At 47.7% G+C, this 14,850-nt stretch overlaps 1 protein-coding gene across 1 annotated transcript in view; it reads right to left on the minus strand.

Moving 5' to 3' along the window:
- The window catches only part of crocc2 (ciliary rootlet coiled-coil, rootletin family member 2), an 83,750-nt gene that overhangs the window by 23,752 nt on the left and 45,148 nt on the right, over window positions 1-14,850 (minus strand). The window contains exon 10 of the mRNA XM_041845405.2: window positions 4,262-4,500. Coding sequence (XP_041701339.2) covers window positions 4,262-4,500 — 239 coding nt within the window. The remainder of the gene's footprint in view (window positions 1-4,261; window positions 4,501-14,850) is intronic.

Consider the following 14,850-nt stretch of genomic DNA (forward strand, 5'->3'; position numbering starts at 1 on the left):
AAAATATTTAAAGAAACGTATTGTGACATTTCAAATAGCGACGCGCGGGGTTGAGTCATAACCCGCAGTCCCCGTGGTTATATCCGCGGGACTGGTGGGTTTAGGGTCATGAGAAATTGTGTGGATGAAGGGCGGGTGGGTGGGTGCTGGGCGGATTGAATAAGGAGAAAACAATGCATACTAATGTCAGAAATATATAATTATTGTGCAATTCATATTTATAGGCTACATTTAGGTTTTTTCTTTCATTATTTGTATCTGGTGTTAATGTGTAGCCTCAGCTTTAAGGTCTAACTGTAGTGTGTCAAATACACACCAACTGACAAACGCTTTTGGGAACATGGGCAGAAAAAGTTCACGTTGATCCACTGAGGCAAAAAGGACAATGTCGGAGTTTAATTCAATAAGAGAAAAAGCTGTGAAATGGAGAGTTGACAATAAATAGAAGGGAGGGTCAGAACAGTAGTCTAATGTTATAGAAGGGAGGGTCAGAACAGTAGCCTAATGTTATAGAAGGGAGGGTCAGAACAGTAGTCTAATGTTATAGAAGGGAGGGTCAGAACAGTAGTCTAATGTTATAGAAGGGAGGGTCAGAACAGTAGTCTAATGTTATAGAAGGGAGGGTCGGAACAGTAGTCTAATGTTATAGAAGGGAGGGTCAGAACAGTAGTCTAATGTTATAGAAGGGAGGGTCAGAACAGTAGTCTAATGTTATAGAAGGGAGGGTCAGAACAGTAGTCTAATGTTATAGAAGGGAGGGTCAGAACAGTAGTCTAATGTTATAGAAGGGAGGGTCAGAACAGTAGTCTAATGTTATAGAAGGGAGGGTCAGAACAGTAGTCTAATGTTATAGAAGGGAGGGTCAGAACAGTAGTCTAATGTTATAGAAGGGAGGGTCAGAACAGTAGTCTAATGTTATATTTTAACAGCTTTTAATTTCTTTAAAACCGGTCAAACTGATGTAATTTAGACATTTTTCACAGTTATTGCATTTTCTCCGCGGTCCCTAAACGTCTTTGCTGCGTGAGAGAAGCAGAGATGAAAGATGAAAGAGCAAACTAACTTTACCATGTGTCACGGATCCTGCCGAGGCTGCCCTTCCTCCTTGCTCGGGCAGGCTTCGGCCTGTTCTTCCAGGAGTCCATCTTTTTCTTGGGGTACCACATGTCCGCGTCAGGGGTGAGGATGGAGAGGGACCGCATTTCGACCGTGCGTAATTGGGCGACTCCAACCACGGTAAAGGAGGTGCAGCGATTTTGGGGTTTTGCTAATTACTACCGGAGATTTATCCAGGGCTTTGGTCAGGTAGCAGCTCCCATTACCTCGTTGCTGAAGGGGGGGCTGGTGCGTCTGCGGTGGTCAGCTGAGGCGGACAGGGCTTTTAGTCGTCTGAAGGACCTGTTTACCTCGGCTCCAGTGCTGGCTCATCCGGACCCCTCCTTAGCCTTCACGGTTGAGGTGGACGCGTCCGAGGCTGGGATAGGCGCTTTACTGTCTCAGCGCTCGGGTACGCCACCTAAACTCCGCCCCTGTGCCTTCTTTTCGAAGAAGCTCAGCCCGGCGGAGCGCAACTATGATGTGGGGGACCGGGAACTGTTGGCTGTGGTCGAAGCTCTGAAAGCGTGGAGACATTGGCATGAGGGGGCTAAACACCCTTTTCTCATTTTGACTGACCACCGCAATCTGGAGTACATCCGGGCAGCGAGGAGATTAAACCCTCGCCAGGCAAGGTGGTCCATGTTTCTCACCCGTTTCGTTTTCACCCTTTCTTACAGGTCAGGTTCCCAGAATGCTGAGGCAGAGGCTCTGTCCCGACTGTATGACACGGAGGGGAGTTCCGTGGAGCCCACTCCCATACTTCCGGCGTCGTGTCTGGTGGCACCGGTGGTGTGGGAGGTTGACGCGGAGATCGCGCGGGCGTTGCGTAACGAACCCACTCCTCCCCAGTGTCCAGAGGGTCGTGTGTACGTACCGCTGGATGTCCGCGATCGTTTGATCTATTGGGCTCACACGTCACCCTCCTCTGGGCATCCTGGCATAGGTCAGACAGTGCACTGTCTTAGTGGGAAGTACTGGTGGCCCACCTTAGCTAAGGACATGAGGGTTTGTTTCCTCCTGCTTGGTGTGCGCCCAGTGTAAGGCTCCTAGACACCTGCCCAGAGGGAAATTGCAACCTCTACCCATTCCACAACGACCATGGTCCCACCTATCGGTGGACTTCGTGACGGATCTTCCCCACTCACAAGGGAACACCATGATCCTGGTCGTTGTGGATCGGTTTTCTAAGTCCTGCTGCCTCATTCCTCTGCCCGGTCTCCCTACGGCCCTACAGACGGCTGAGGCCCTATTTACACACGTCTTCCGGCACTATGGGATACCTGAGGATATAGTGTCTGATCGGGGTTCCCAGTTCACCTCAAGGGTTTGGAGGGTGTTCATGGAAGGTCTGGGAGTCTCGGTCAGTCTGACCTCAGGGTTTCACCCCGAGAGTAACGGGCAGGTGGAGAGAGTCAACCAGGAGGTGGGTAGGTTTCTGAGGTCGTATTGCCAGGATCAGCGGGGGGAGTGGTCGGTTTACCTCCCCTGGGCAGAGATAGCCCAGAACTCCATCCGCCACTCCTCCACTAACCTTTCTCCATTCCAATGTGTATTAGGTTATCAGCCGGTTCTGGCACCTTGGCATCAGAGCCAGATCGAGGCACCTGCGGTGGACGAGTGGTTTCGGCACTCGCAGGAGACCTGGAATGCTGCTCATGTACGTCTGCAGCAGGCCATCAGGCGGCAAAAGGTGAGCGCCGACCGCCACCGCAGTGAGGCCCCGGTGTATGCACCGGGGGACCGGGTCTGGCTCTCGACCCGAAACCTGCCCCTTCGCCTGCCCTGCCGGATGCTGGGTCGGCGGTTTGTGGGGCCATTCAAAGTCCTGAGGAGATTGAACGAGGTATGTTATAGGTTACAACTTCCTACTAATTATCGTATTAACCCCTCGTTCCATGTGTCTCTCCTCAGGCCGGTGGTAGCTGGTCCACTCCAGGAGTCTGAGATACAGGAGGTTCCTCCGCCCCCAATGGACATCGAGGGGGCACCGGCTTACTCGGTTCGTTCCATATTGGATTCGAGGCGTCGGGTGGGGGGCCTGCAGTATCTCGTGGAGTGGGAGGGGTACGGTCCGGAGGAACGGTGCCGGGTTCCTAGGAGGGACATCCTCGATCCCTCCATGTTGAGGGATTTCCACCGCAATCATCCCACTCGCCCCGCGCCGCGTCCTCCTGGCCGTCCTCGAGGCCGGTGTCGACGCACGTCTGGAGCCGCGCGTCGGGGGGGAGGGGTACTATCACGGATCCTGCCGAGGCTGCCCTTCCTCCTTGCTCGGGCAGGCTTCGGCGTTCGTCGTCACCGGAGTACTACCTGCTGCCGATCTATGTTTCTATGTTCTACCTGTTGTCAGATTGTTTCACACCTGTTTCCCATCTTGTAATTACTCCGTCCCTATTTAACCCTGTGGCTCCCATTGTGTTCTGTGCGTGTTTGTTTATTGTTTCGGGTGTCGTTAGTGAGCGGGTTTGTTCCTCCCCTGCGTGGAGGTTTTCTTGTTTCTTTACGTGTTTCAGTAAAGTTACGTTTTCATTGAGTTCTGTGTCCTGCGCCTGACTTCGTCTACCGCATTACACTGACACCGTGACACCATGGCAACTATAATTAAACATTAGTTAATGACTATAAGTCGCTTTGGATAAAAGCTAAATGGCATTTTTTTATTATTTTTTTTTCTATCAATTTATGACATTATTCTGGTGAGCAGGGGATTATTAAGTATTCTAGGGCAACAAGTAATGACAGAAGAGAAGCTGCATGTATCTAATTACAGATATATTATTTATAACACATTTTCACTTCATCACATTTAGTCGGTGATTGCGGATGGTTATTACAAATTGCGGACGGTGCGGTTTAGCAAACAGCTGACCCGCGCATCACTAATTAGTTTTGTCTTTAAACTCCATAGTGTCAACATCATTTCCACTTCATAAACCCAATAAAGCCCTGGACCCATTTGCACACATTGTTGTCTGTATAGCATCAGACAGTCCTGTTTTTGGTTGATGGATCTGTAAAGGACTGCTACCTGTTGTTGTCGTTCTCTTGACAGAGGCTCTCAGTTCCTCGTTGGAGGGTTAGAGTTAGGGACTGTACTGTACCTGTTGTCTGTATGGAACAGTGAGTGTACCTGTTGTCTGTATGAGACAGTGAGTGACTGTACCTGTTGTTGTCGTTCTCTGCTCTCTTCACTGCAGCTCTGAGCTCCTGGTTGGAGGTGTGTATGGCCTCCTTGTCTCTGCTCTCGTTCCCCAGCAGCCTCCTGAGGTCCAGCACCTCCTTCCTCTGGTTGTCCCTCTCCTGAGTCACCTCCCTCAGCTCCCTTTGGGCCTCGATCAGCTCTTTCCGCCCTGTATCACGCTCATCCTCTGCCTCCTGGAGGTCCCGCCGAAGATCCTCCACCTAGCAGGACCAGGAAAGGGAGATGAGAGGATGAACAGAGAGGGACAAGGAAGGTGCTCACTGAGGCTTCAAACCAGAGATGGAGACCGGAGCACTCCAACCAAAGAAACCAGGAGACCAAGGCCTAGATTATATCCGTATCGCAGAAGATCCGTGTTATAGCGTGATTGAAATACAAAGGTAATTTCTGATTGAGTCGACATACAGTATGCTGTGTTTACTGTGTATGCAGTCTCCGCGAACGCAGAAACATTGTCTCTAAATTTTAATTGCGCTATAGCGCAGATCTTCCGCGATACCGATTGAATCTAGGCCCAAGAATGCTTAAAATTATCCAGACCAAGGAAGGCAGGACAGGGGAGGAGGGGGAGGGAGGAGGGGGAGGGAGGAGGGGAGGCATGATGTTTACACAGGCCACATAAGATGTTTTCTTCTCATTTTACATTTTACATTTACATCATTTAGCAGACGCTCTTATCCAGAGCGACATACAAATTGGTGCATTCAATTAAGGATAGCCAGTGGGACAACCACTCCCCTTTTTTCTTTTTTTTTTTTTAATGGGGGGTGGGGGAAGAAGGATTACTGTTATACTATTCCAGGTATTCCTTAAAGAGGTAGGGTTTCAAGTGTCTCCGGAAGGTGGTCAGTGACTCCGCTGTCCTGGCGTCGTGGGGGAGCTTGTTCCACCATTGGGGTGCCAGAGCAGCAAATAGCTTTGACTGGGCTGAGCGGGAACTGTGCTTCCGTAGAGGTAGGGGGGCTAGCAGGCCAGAGGTGGATGAACGTAGTGCCCTCATTTGGGTGTAGGGTCTGATCAGAGCCTGAAGGTAAGGAGGTGCCGTTCCCCTCACAGCTCCGTAGGCAAGCACCATGGTTTTGTAGTAGATGCGAGCTTCAACTGGAAGCCAGTGGAGTGTGAGGAGGCGCGGGGTGACATGAGAGAACTTGGAAAGGTTGAACACCAGACGGGCTGCAGCATTCTGGATAAGTTGTAGGGGTTTAATGGCACAGGCAGGGAGCCCAGCCAACAGCGAGTTGCAGTAATCCAGACGGGAGATGACAAGTGCCTGGATTAGGACCTGTGCCACTTTCTGTGTAAGGTAGGGTCGTACTCTCCGAATGTTGTAGAGCATGAACCTGCAGGATCGGGTCACTGCTTTGATGTTAGCGGAGAACGACAGGGTGTTGTCCAGGGTCAGGCCAAGGCTCTTTGCACTCTGGGAGGAGGACACAATGAAGTTGTCAACCGTGATGGCGAGATCATGGGCAAAGAAGGGATACCGGTCTGTAGTTGTTGACATCGGAGGGATCGAGTGTAGGTTTTTTGAGGAGGGGTGCAACTCTCGCTCTCTTGAAGACGGAAGGGACATGGCCAGCGGTCAAGGATGAGTTGATGAGCGAGGTGAGGTAAGGGAGAAGGTCACCGGAGATGGTCTGGAGAAGAGAGGAGGGGATAGGGTCAAGCGGGCAGGTTGTTGGGCGGCCTGCCGTCACAAGTCGCAAGATTTTATCTGGAGAGAGAGGGGAGAAAGAAGTCAAAGCATAGGGAAGGGCAATGTGAGCAGGACCAGCGGTGTCATTTGACTTAATAAATGAGGATCGGATGTCGTCAACCTTCTTTTCAAAATGGTTGACGAAGTCATCCACAGAGAGGGAGGAGGGAGGGGGAGGAGGAGGAGGATTCAGCAGGGAGGAGAAGGTGGCAAAGAGCTTCCTAGGGTTAGAGGCAGAGGCTTGTTGTTTAGATCAATAGAGATTGCGTCACCTACGAGATTTGACGAGATTTGACGTGACTTCCGTCTCGCTTCCGCATTGTCTCCGTACTGCTGTGCTGTTTGTTGCTACTTGGCTACCTGCCAAACTATTCACGTTTTACTTTTAATAAACGTTTAATCAATCTTTGTGTTCAACAAATTTACCAACTTTTTAGTTTTGTCCTCACTCATCTTTTTTCGTTAAACTTTTTCACCCCGGACGTTTATCCCGAGACAGAAGAGTCATTTTCCTGTGCGTTTTAGCTGCCAACTTTACGTTATTTTCCTTTTTTCCATCGCAACTTTTTTTCCCTTATTCAACTTTTTCACTCCGGACGCTTTATCTGGACATGGTTCATCAACATCTTCAACAGCCGAAGCTAAGTAGTAACATTAACATGATGTCTTCTAATTGCAGTCGCTGTACTCATAATATACAGGAGAACGATCGCCTTACGGCGAAAATAGCTGTGCTACAAGCCCAGCTTCAGACGCAATCGTTAGGCAAGGGTAATCTCAGTGTAGGAAAGGAAGAAACAGCGTCTGTGCCACCAGTAAGTACAGACAGTAACGTTAGTATAAATCCCCCGCACAGTCCCCGCAGCCGGACAACTTTCTCATGGCTTCTGGAGGGAAATACTGTTGGAATGCTCAACCGGTGTCGCTCATTCAGCCGACAGAAACCTTCAACCGGTTTTCCCCATTATGTAGCGAGTCGGAGTCTGAGTCTGAGTCTTCTCTAGTCTCTACTCCTCCCGTTACGGGGTCTGAGACGCCGAAGGCTCCCACCATTAGCTCTGACAAATTGAAAACCCTAGTCATTGGCGACTCCATTACCCGCAGTATTAGACTTAAAACGAATCACCCAGCGATCATACACTGTTTACCAGGGGGCAGGGCTACCGACGTTAAGGCTAATCTAAAGATGGTGCTGGCTAAAGCTAAAACTGGCGAGTGTAGAGAGTATAGAGATATTGTTATCCACGTCGGCACCAACGATGTTAGGATGAAACAGTCAGAGGTCACCAAGTGCAACATAGCTTCAGCTTGTAAATCAGCTAGAAAGATGTGTCGGCATCGAGTAATTGTCTCTGGCCCCCTCCCAGTTAGGGGAAGTGACGAGCTCTACAGCAGAGTCTCAGCACTTAATCGCTGGTTGAAAACTGTTTTCTGCCCCTCCCAAAAGATAACATTTGTGGATAATTGGCCCTCTTTCTGGGACTCACCCACAAACAGGACCAAGCCTGACCTGCTGAGGAGTGACGGACTCCATCCTAGCTGGAGGGGTGCTCTCCTCTTATCTACCAACATAGATAGGGCTCTAACTCCTCTAGCCCCACAGTGAAATAGGGGTGCAGGCCAGGCAGCAGGCTGTTAGCCAACCTGCCAGCTTAGTGGAGTCTGCCAATAGCACAGTCAGTGTAGTCAGCTCAGCCATACCCATTGAGACTGTGTCTGTGCCTCCGACCTAGGTTGGGCAAAACTAAACATGGCGGTGTTCACCCTAGCAATCTTATTAGGATAAAGACCTCCTCCATTCCTGCCATTATTGAAAGAGATCGTGATACCTCACATCTCAAAATAGGGTTACTTAATGTTAGATCCCTCACTTCAAAGGCAGTCATAGTCAATGAACTAATCACTGATCATAATCTCGATGTGATTGGCCTGACTGAAACATGACTTAAGCCTGATGAATTTGCTGTGTTAAATGAGGCCTCACCTCCTGGTTACACTAGTGACCATATTCCCCGTGCATCCCGCAAAGGCGGAGGTGTTGCTAACATTTACGATAGCAAATTTCAATTTACAAAAAAAAATGGCGTTTTCATCTTTTGAGCTTCTAGTCATGAAATCTATGCAGCCTACTCAATCACTTTTTATAGCTACTGTTTACAGGCCTCCTGGGCCATATACAGCGTTCCTCTCTGAGTTTCCTGAATTCCTATCAGACCTTGTAGTCATAGCAGATCATATTCTAATTTTTGGTGATTTTAATATTCACATGGAGAAGTCCACAGACCCACTCCAAAAGTCTTTCGGAGCCATTATCGACTCAGTGGGTTTTGTCCAACATGTCTCTGGACCTACTCACTGCCACAGTCATACTCTGGACCTAGTTTTGTCCCATGGAATAAATGTTGTAGATCTTAATGTTTTTCCACAAAATCCTGGACTATCGGACCACCATTTTATTACATTTGCAATCGCAACAAATAATCTGCTCAGACCCCAACCAAGGAGCATCAAAAGTCGTGCTATAAATTCTCAAACAACACAAAAATTCATTGATGCCCTTCCAGACTCCTTCTGCCTACCCAAGGACGTCAGAGGACAAAAATCAGTTAACCACTTAACTGAGGAACTCAATTTAACCTTGCGCAATACCCTAGATGCAGTTGCACCCTAAAAACGAAAAACATTTGTCATAAGAAACTAGCTCCCTGGTATACAGAAAATACCCGAGCTTTGAAGCAAGCTTCCAGGAAATTGGAACGAAATGGCGCCACACCAAACTGGAAGTCTTCCGACTAGCTTGGAAAGACAGTACCGTGCAGTACCGAAGAGCCCTCACTGCTGCTCGATCATCCTACTTTTCCAACTTAATTGAGGAAAATAAGAACAATCCAAAATTTCTTTTTGATACTGTTGCAAAGCTAACTAAAAAGCAGCATTCCCCAAGAGAGGATGGCTTTCACTTCAGCAGTGATAAATTCATGAACTTCTTTGAGGAAAAGATCATGACCATTAGAAAGCAAATTACGGACTCCTCTTTGAATCTGCGTATTCCTCCAGGGCTTAGCTGTCCTGGATCTGCGCAGCTCTGCGAGGGCCTGGGATCGGGAGAGACACTTAAGTGTTTTAGTACTATATCTCTTGACACAATGATGAAAATAATCATGGCCTCTAAACCTTCAAGCTGCATACTGGATCCTATTCCTACTAAACTGCTGAAGGAGCTGCTTCCTGTGCTTGGCCCTCCTATGTTGAACATAATAAACAGCTCTCTATCCACCGGATGTGTACCAAACTCACTAAAAGTGGCAGTGATAAAGCCTCTCTTGAAAAAGCCAAACCTTGACCCGGAAAATATAAAAAAACTATCGGCCTATATCGAATCTTCCATTCCTCTCAAAAATTTTAGAAAAAGCTGTTGCGCAGCAACTCACTGCCTTTCTGAAGACAAACAATGTATACGAAATGCTTCAGTCTGGTTTTAGACCCCATCATAGCACTGAGACTGCACTTGTGAAGGTGGTAAATGACCTTTTAATGGCGTCAGACCGAGGCTCTGCATCTGTCCTCGTGCTACTAGACCTTAGTGCTGCCTTTGACACCATCGATCACCACATTCTTTTGGAGAGACTGGAAACCCAAATTGGTCTACACGGACAAGTTCTGGCCTGGTTTAGATCCTACCTGTCGGAAAGATATCAGTTTGTCTCTGTGAATGGTCTGTCCTCCGACAAATCAACTGTACATTTCGGTGTTCCTCAAGGTTCCGTTTTAGGACCACTATTGTTTTCACTATATATTTTACCTCTTGGGGATGTTATTCGAAAACATAATGTTAACTTTCACTGCTATGCGGATGACACACAGCTGTACATTTCAATGAAACATGGTGAAGCCCCAAAATTGCCCTCGCTAGAAGCCTGTGTTTCAGACATAAGGAAGTGGATGGCTGAAAACTTTTTACTTTTTAAACTCGGACAAAACAGAGATGCTTGTTCTAGGTCCCAAGAAACAAAGAGATCTTCTGTTAAATCTGACAATTCATCTAGATGGTTGTAAAGTCGTCTCAAATAAAACTGTGAAGGACCTCGGTGTTACTCTTGACCCTGATCTCTCTTTTGACGAACATATCAAGACTGTTTCAAGGACAGCTTTTTTCCATCTACGTAACATTGCAAAAATCTGAAATTTTCTGTCCAAAAATGATGCAGAAAAATTAATCCATGCATTTGTTACTTCTAGGTTAGACTACTGCAATGCTCTATTTTCCGGCTACCCGGATAAAGCACTAAATAAACTTCAGTTAGTGCTAAATACGGCTGCTAGAATCCTGACTAGAACCAAGAAATTTGATCATATTACTCCAGTGCTAGCTTCCCTACACTGGCTTCCTGTTAAGGCAAGGGCTGATTTCAAGGTTTTACTGTTAACCTATAAAGCGTTACATGGGCTTGCTCCTACCTATCTTTCCGAGTTGGTCCTGCCGTACATACCAATACGTACGCTACGGTCACAAGACGCAGGCCTCCTAATTGTCCCTAGAATTTCTAAGCAAACAGCGGGAGGCAGGGCTTTCTCCTATAGATCTCAATTTTTATGGAACAGTCTGCCTACCCATGTGAGAGACGCAGACTCGGTCTCAACCTTTAAGTCTTTACTGAAGACTTATCTCTTCAGTAGGTCATATGATTGAGTGTAGTCTGGCCCAGGAGTGTGAAGGTGAACGGAAAGGCTGGAGCAACGAACAGCCCTTGCTGTCTCTGCCGGGCCGGTTCCCCTCTCCACTGGGGTTCTCTGCCTCTAACCCTGTTGCAGGGGCTGAGTCACTGGCTTGCTGGTGCTCTTTCATGCCGTCCCTGGGAGGGGTGCGTCACTTGAGTGGGTTGAGTTACTGACGTGATCTTCCTGTCTGGGTTGGCGCCCCCCTTGGTTTGTGCTGTGGTGGAGACCTCTGTGGGCTATACTCGGCCTTGTCTCAGGATTGTAAGTTGGTGGTTGGGGATATCCCTCTAGTGGTGCGGGGGGCTGTGCTTTGGCGGAGTGGGTGGGGTTATATCCTTCCTGTTTGGCCCTGTCCGGGGTTTCTTCGGATGGGGCCACAGTGTCTCCGGACCGCTCCTGTCTCAGCCTCCAGTATTTATGCTGCAGTAGTTTATGTGTCGGGGGCTGGGGTTAGTTGGTTATACCTGGAGTACTTCTCCTGTCTTATCCAGTGTCCTGTGTGAATTTAAGTATGCTCTCTCTAATTCTCTCGTTCTCTCTTTCTCTCTGAGAACCTGAGCCCTAGGACCATACGTCAGGACTACCGGGCATGATGACACCTTGCTGTCCCCAGTCCGCCTGGCCTTGCTGCTATTCCAGTTTCAACTGTTCTGCCTGCGGTTATGGAACCCCTACCTGTCCCAGACCTGCTGTTTTCAACTCTTAATGATCGGCTATGAAAAGCCAACTGAGATTTATTCCTGATTATTATTTGACCATGCTTGTCACTTATGAACATTTTTGAACATCTTGGCATGGTTCTGTTATAATCTCCACCCGGCACAGCCAGAAGAGGACTGGCCACCCCTCATAGCCTGGTTCCTCTCTAGGTTTCTTCCTAGGCTTTCGCCTTTCTAGGGAGTTTTTCCTAGCCACCGTGCTTCTACACCTGCATTACTAGCTGTTTGGGGTTTTAGGCTGGGTTTCTGTACAGCACTTCGAGATATTAGCTGATGTAAGAAGGGCTATATAAAATAAAATTGATTGATTGATTGATTGATTGAAATTTAGAGTGGTAGAAAGTGGCTTTAGCAGCAGAAACAGAGGAAGAAAATGTAGAGAGGAGGGAGTGAAAAGATGACAGGTCCGCAGGAAGTCTAGTTTTCCTCCATTTCCTCCAGCCAAGGAGAAGGAGGGGAGGACCGAGCCGGCCGGGAGGATAGGGGACATAGAGAGAAAAACATATGCAGAAAGGGAGGAGAGGAGGGTTGAGGAGGCAGAATCAGGAGATCGGAGGGAGAAGGATTTAGCAGAGGGAAGAGATGATAGGATGGAAGAGGAGAGAGTAGCGGGAGAGAGAGAGCGAAGGTTGCGACGGCACAATACCATCTGAGTAGGGGCAGAGTGAGTAGTGTTGGAGGAGAGCGAGAGAGAAAATGATTCAAAGTAGTGGTCGGAGACTTGGAGGGGAGTTGCAGTGAGATTAGTAGAAGAACAGCATCTAGTAAAGATGAGGTCAAGCGTATTGCCTGCCTTGTGAGTAGGGGGGGACGGTGAGAGGGTGAGGTCAAAAGAGGAAAGGAGTGGAAAGAAGGAGGCAGAGAGAAATGAGTCAAAGGCAGATATAGGGAGGTTAAAGTCACCCAGAACTGTGAGGGGTGAGCCATCCTCAGGAAAGGAACTTATCAAGGCGTCAAGCTCATTGATGAACTCTCCAAGGGAACCTGGAGGGCGATAAATGACAAGGATGTTAAGCTTGAATGGGCTAGTGACTGTGACAGCATGGAATTCAAATGAGGAGATAGACAGATGGGTCAGGGGGAAAAAGAGAGAATGTCCACTTGGGAGAGATGAGGATTCCTGTGCCACCGCCGCGACCAGACGAGGAAAGAGCAGTAGGAGTAGCAGTGTTTTCTGTGGTAATCCATGTTTCCGTCAGCGCCAAGAAGTCGAGGGACTGGAGGGTAGCATAGGCTGAGATGAACTCTGCCTTGTTGGCCGCAGAACGGCAGTTCCAGAGGCTGCCGGAGACCTGGAACTCCAAGTGGGTCGTGCATCAATTCTAATGTGAGAAAAAATAATCCTCTCCCTTTCTGATCCATCATACTTTATTTCAGGGGAGAAGGGGGGAATGGAGAAGATCCTGGGTTCAAATACTATTTAAAATCATTCATAAACTTTGAGCGTTTCCTTAAGTCTGGCTAAAGTGCGAAATGGGCGTATGGGACTATTGCTTTGGTTCCATTGTGCCAACCAAGCTCGATCAAGCACAGCTAAAGTATTGGCAATAATTCAAATATGATTTGAAACCAGGTCTGATTGTGGTCCTCCAGTAGATGGGAGTGAAGCTAGGGGAACCCTAGGGGAACCTGTCCAATCCCATCAGAGCCAGTCTCTCCCTGAAAATAAACACTCCCCCAACTGGCTTATTTACACTAGGGGTTAACTCAAACTTTGATTTCATTATATTACCAAGAGCGCTCTCTCTCTCTCTCTCTCTGTCTCTCTCTCTCTCTCCCTTTCTCGCTCTTTCTTTCTCTCTCTCTCTCTCCTTTTCTCTCACTCTCTCTTCCTTTCTCTCTCTCTCTCACTCTCTCCCTTTCTCTCTATCTTTCTCTCTCTCTCACTTCTCTCTCTGTCCCTTTCTCTCTCTCTTTCTCTCTCTCTCTCTCTCTCTCTCTCTCTCTCTCTCTCTCTCTCTCTCTCTCTCTCTCTCTCTCTCTCTCTCTCTCTCTCTCTCTCTCTCTCTTTCATTCTCCCCCCCCTCTCTCTCTCTCTCTTCAATTCAAGGGCTTTTTTGGCATGGAAAACATATGTTTACATTGCCAAAGCAAGTGAAATAGATAATAAACAAAAGTGAAATAAACAATAAAAAGTGAACAGTAAATATTACAAGAATAAAGACATTTCAAATGTCATATTATGTCTATATACAGTGTTGTAACAATATGCAAATAGTACAAAAGGGGAAATAAACATAAATATGGGTTGTATTTACAATGGTGTCTGTTCTTCACTGGTTGCCCTTTTCTTGTGGCAACAGGTCACAAATCTTGCTGCTGTGATGGCACACTGTGGTATTTCAACCAGTAGATAAGGGAGTTTATTTCTCTCTCTCTCTCTCTCTCTCTCTCTCTCTCTCTCTCTCTCTCTCTCTCTCTCTCTCTCTCTCTCTCTCTCTCTCTCTCTCTCTCTCTCTCTCTCTCTCTCTCTCTCTCTCTCTCTCTCTCTCTCGCTCTCTCGCTCTCTCGCTCTCTCTCTGTCTTTCTCTCTCTCTCTCTCTCTCTCTCTCTCTCTCTCTCTCTCTGTCTCTCTCTCTCTCTCTCTCTCTCTCTCTCTCTCTCTCTCTCTCTCTCTCTCTCTCTCTCTCTCTCTCTCTCTCTCTCTCTCTCCCCCTGTCCCTATCTCTCTCTCCCTCTCTCTCTCTCTCTCTCTCTCCATTCCCTCCCCTTGTTGTACTGTCTCACTCTGCTCTGTCGTTGTCAGACATGAGAATCCTGGATTAGTCAAATAATCAAACAAGGGAAGAGCACAGAGGTTCTGCCATGTCTGACAGCGTGGTTATAGCTCTCTCAGAGACAGGCTGCGTCCCAAATGGCACCCTATTCCCTATTAAGTGCACTACTTTTGAACTCACGCCCTGTATGTGCACTATAAGGGAATAGGGTGCCATTTGGTACGCAAGAACCCTGAATACTGCGACCACCAGCACATAGTCCTTCTCTCCCATTCTTCACAGTCTGTCCCCTAGACTCAGATAGGGTGAAGAAGGAGACAGAACTAGAGTTAAAACAGGCTAAAAGTTCAAGTTCCAGTTCTTTATTTAAACCAGAGCTTCCCACTTAGATAAACAACCGCTTATTTCAAGAGAGACCTGGTTCATGGTTCCTGACGTTTTGAATATGAACCACAGTCAGGTCAGGGTTATAAAACACTGGAGCGATACTCAACAAGGTGACAGTGAGGATGCTATTCCAATAATATGTTGAAGGATAGTGTGCCTGGACTCAAACAACCCATTAAAGTGGATGAAATGGGAGTTTGGGTTAGGAGTGGGAGTGTACTAAATCCTAATTCTGTTGAAAACTAAAAACTATGTTTTAAGTGAGAATAGGCATTGGTCTGAGGCCAAAAAAAGAAAGGAAATTCACGAGCA

This window comes from Coregonus clupeaformis, chromosome 11 (assembly GCF_020615455.1).
Source record: "Coregonus clupeaformis isolate EN_2021a chromosome 11, ASM2061545v1, whole genome shotgun sequence".
NCBI classification, from domain to species: domain Eukaryota; kingdom Metazoa; phylum Chordata; class Actinopteri; order Salmoniformes; family Salmonidae; genus Coregonus; species Coregonus clupeaformis.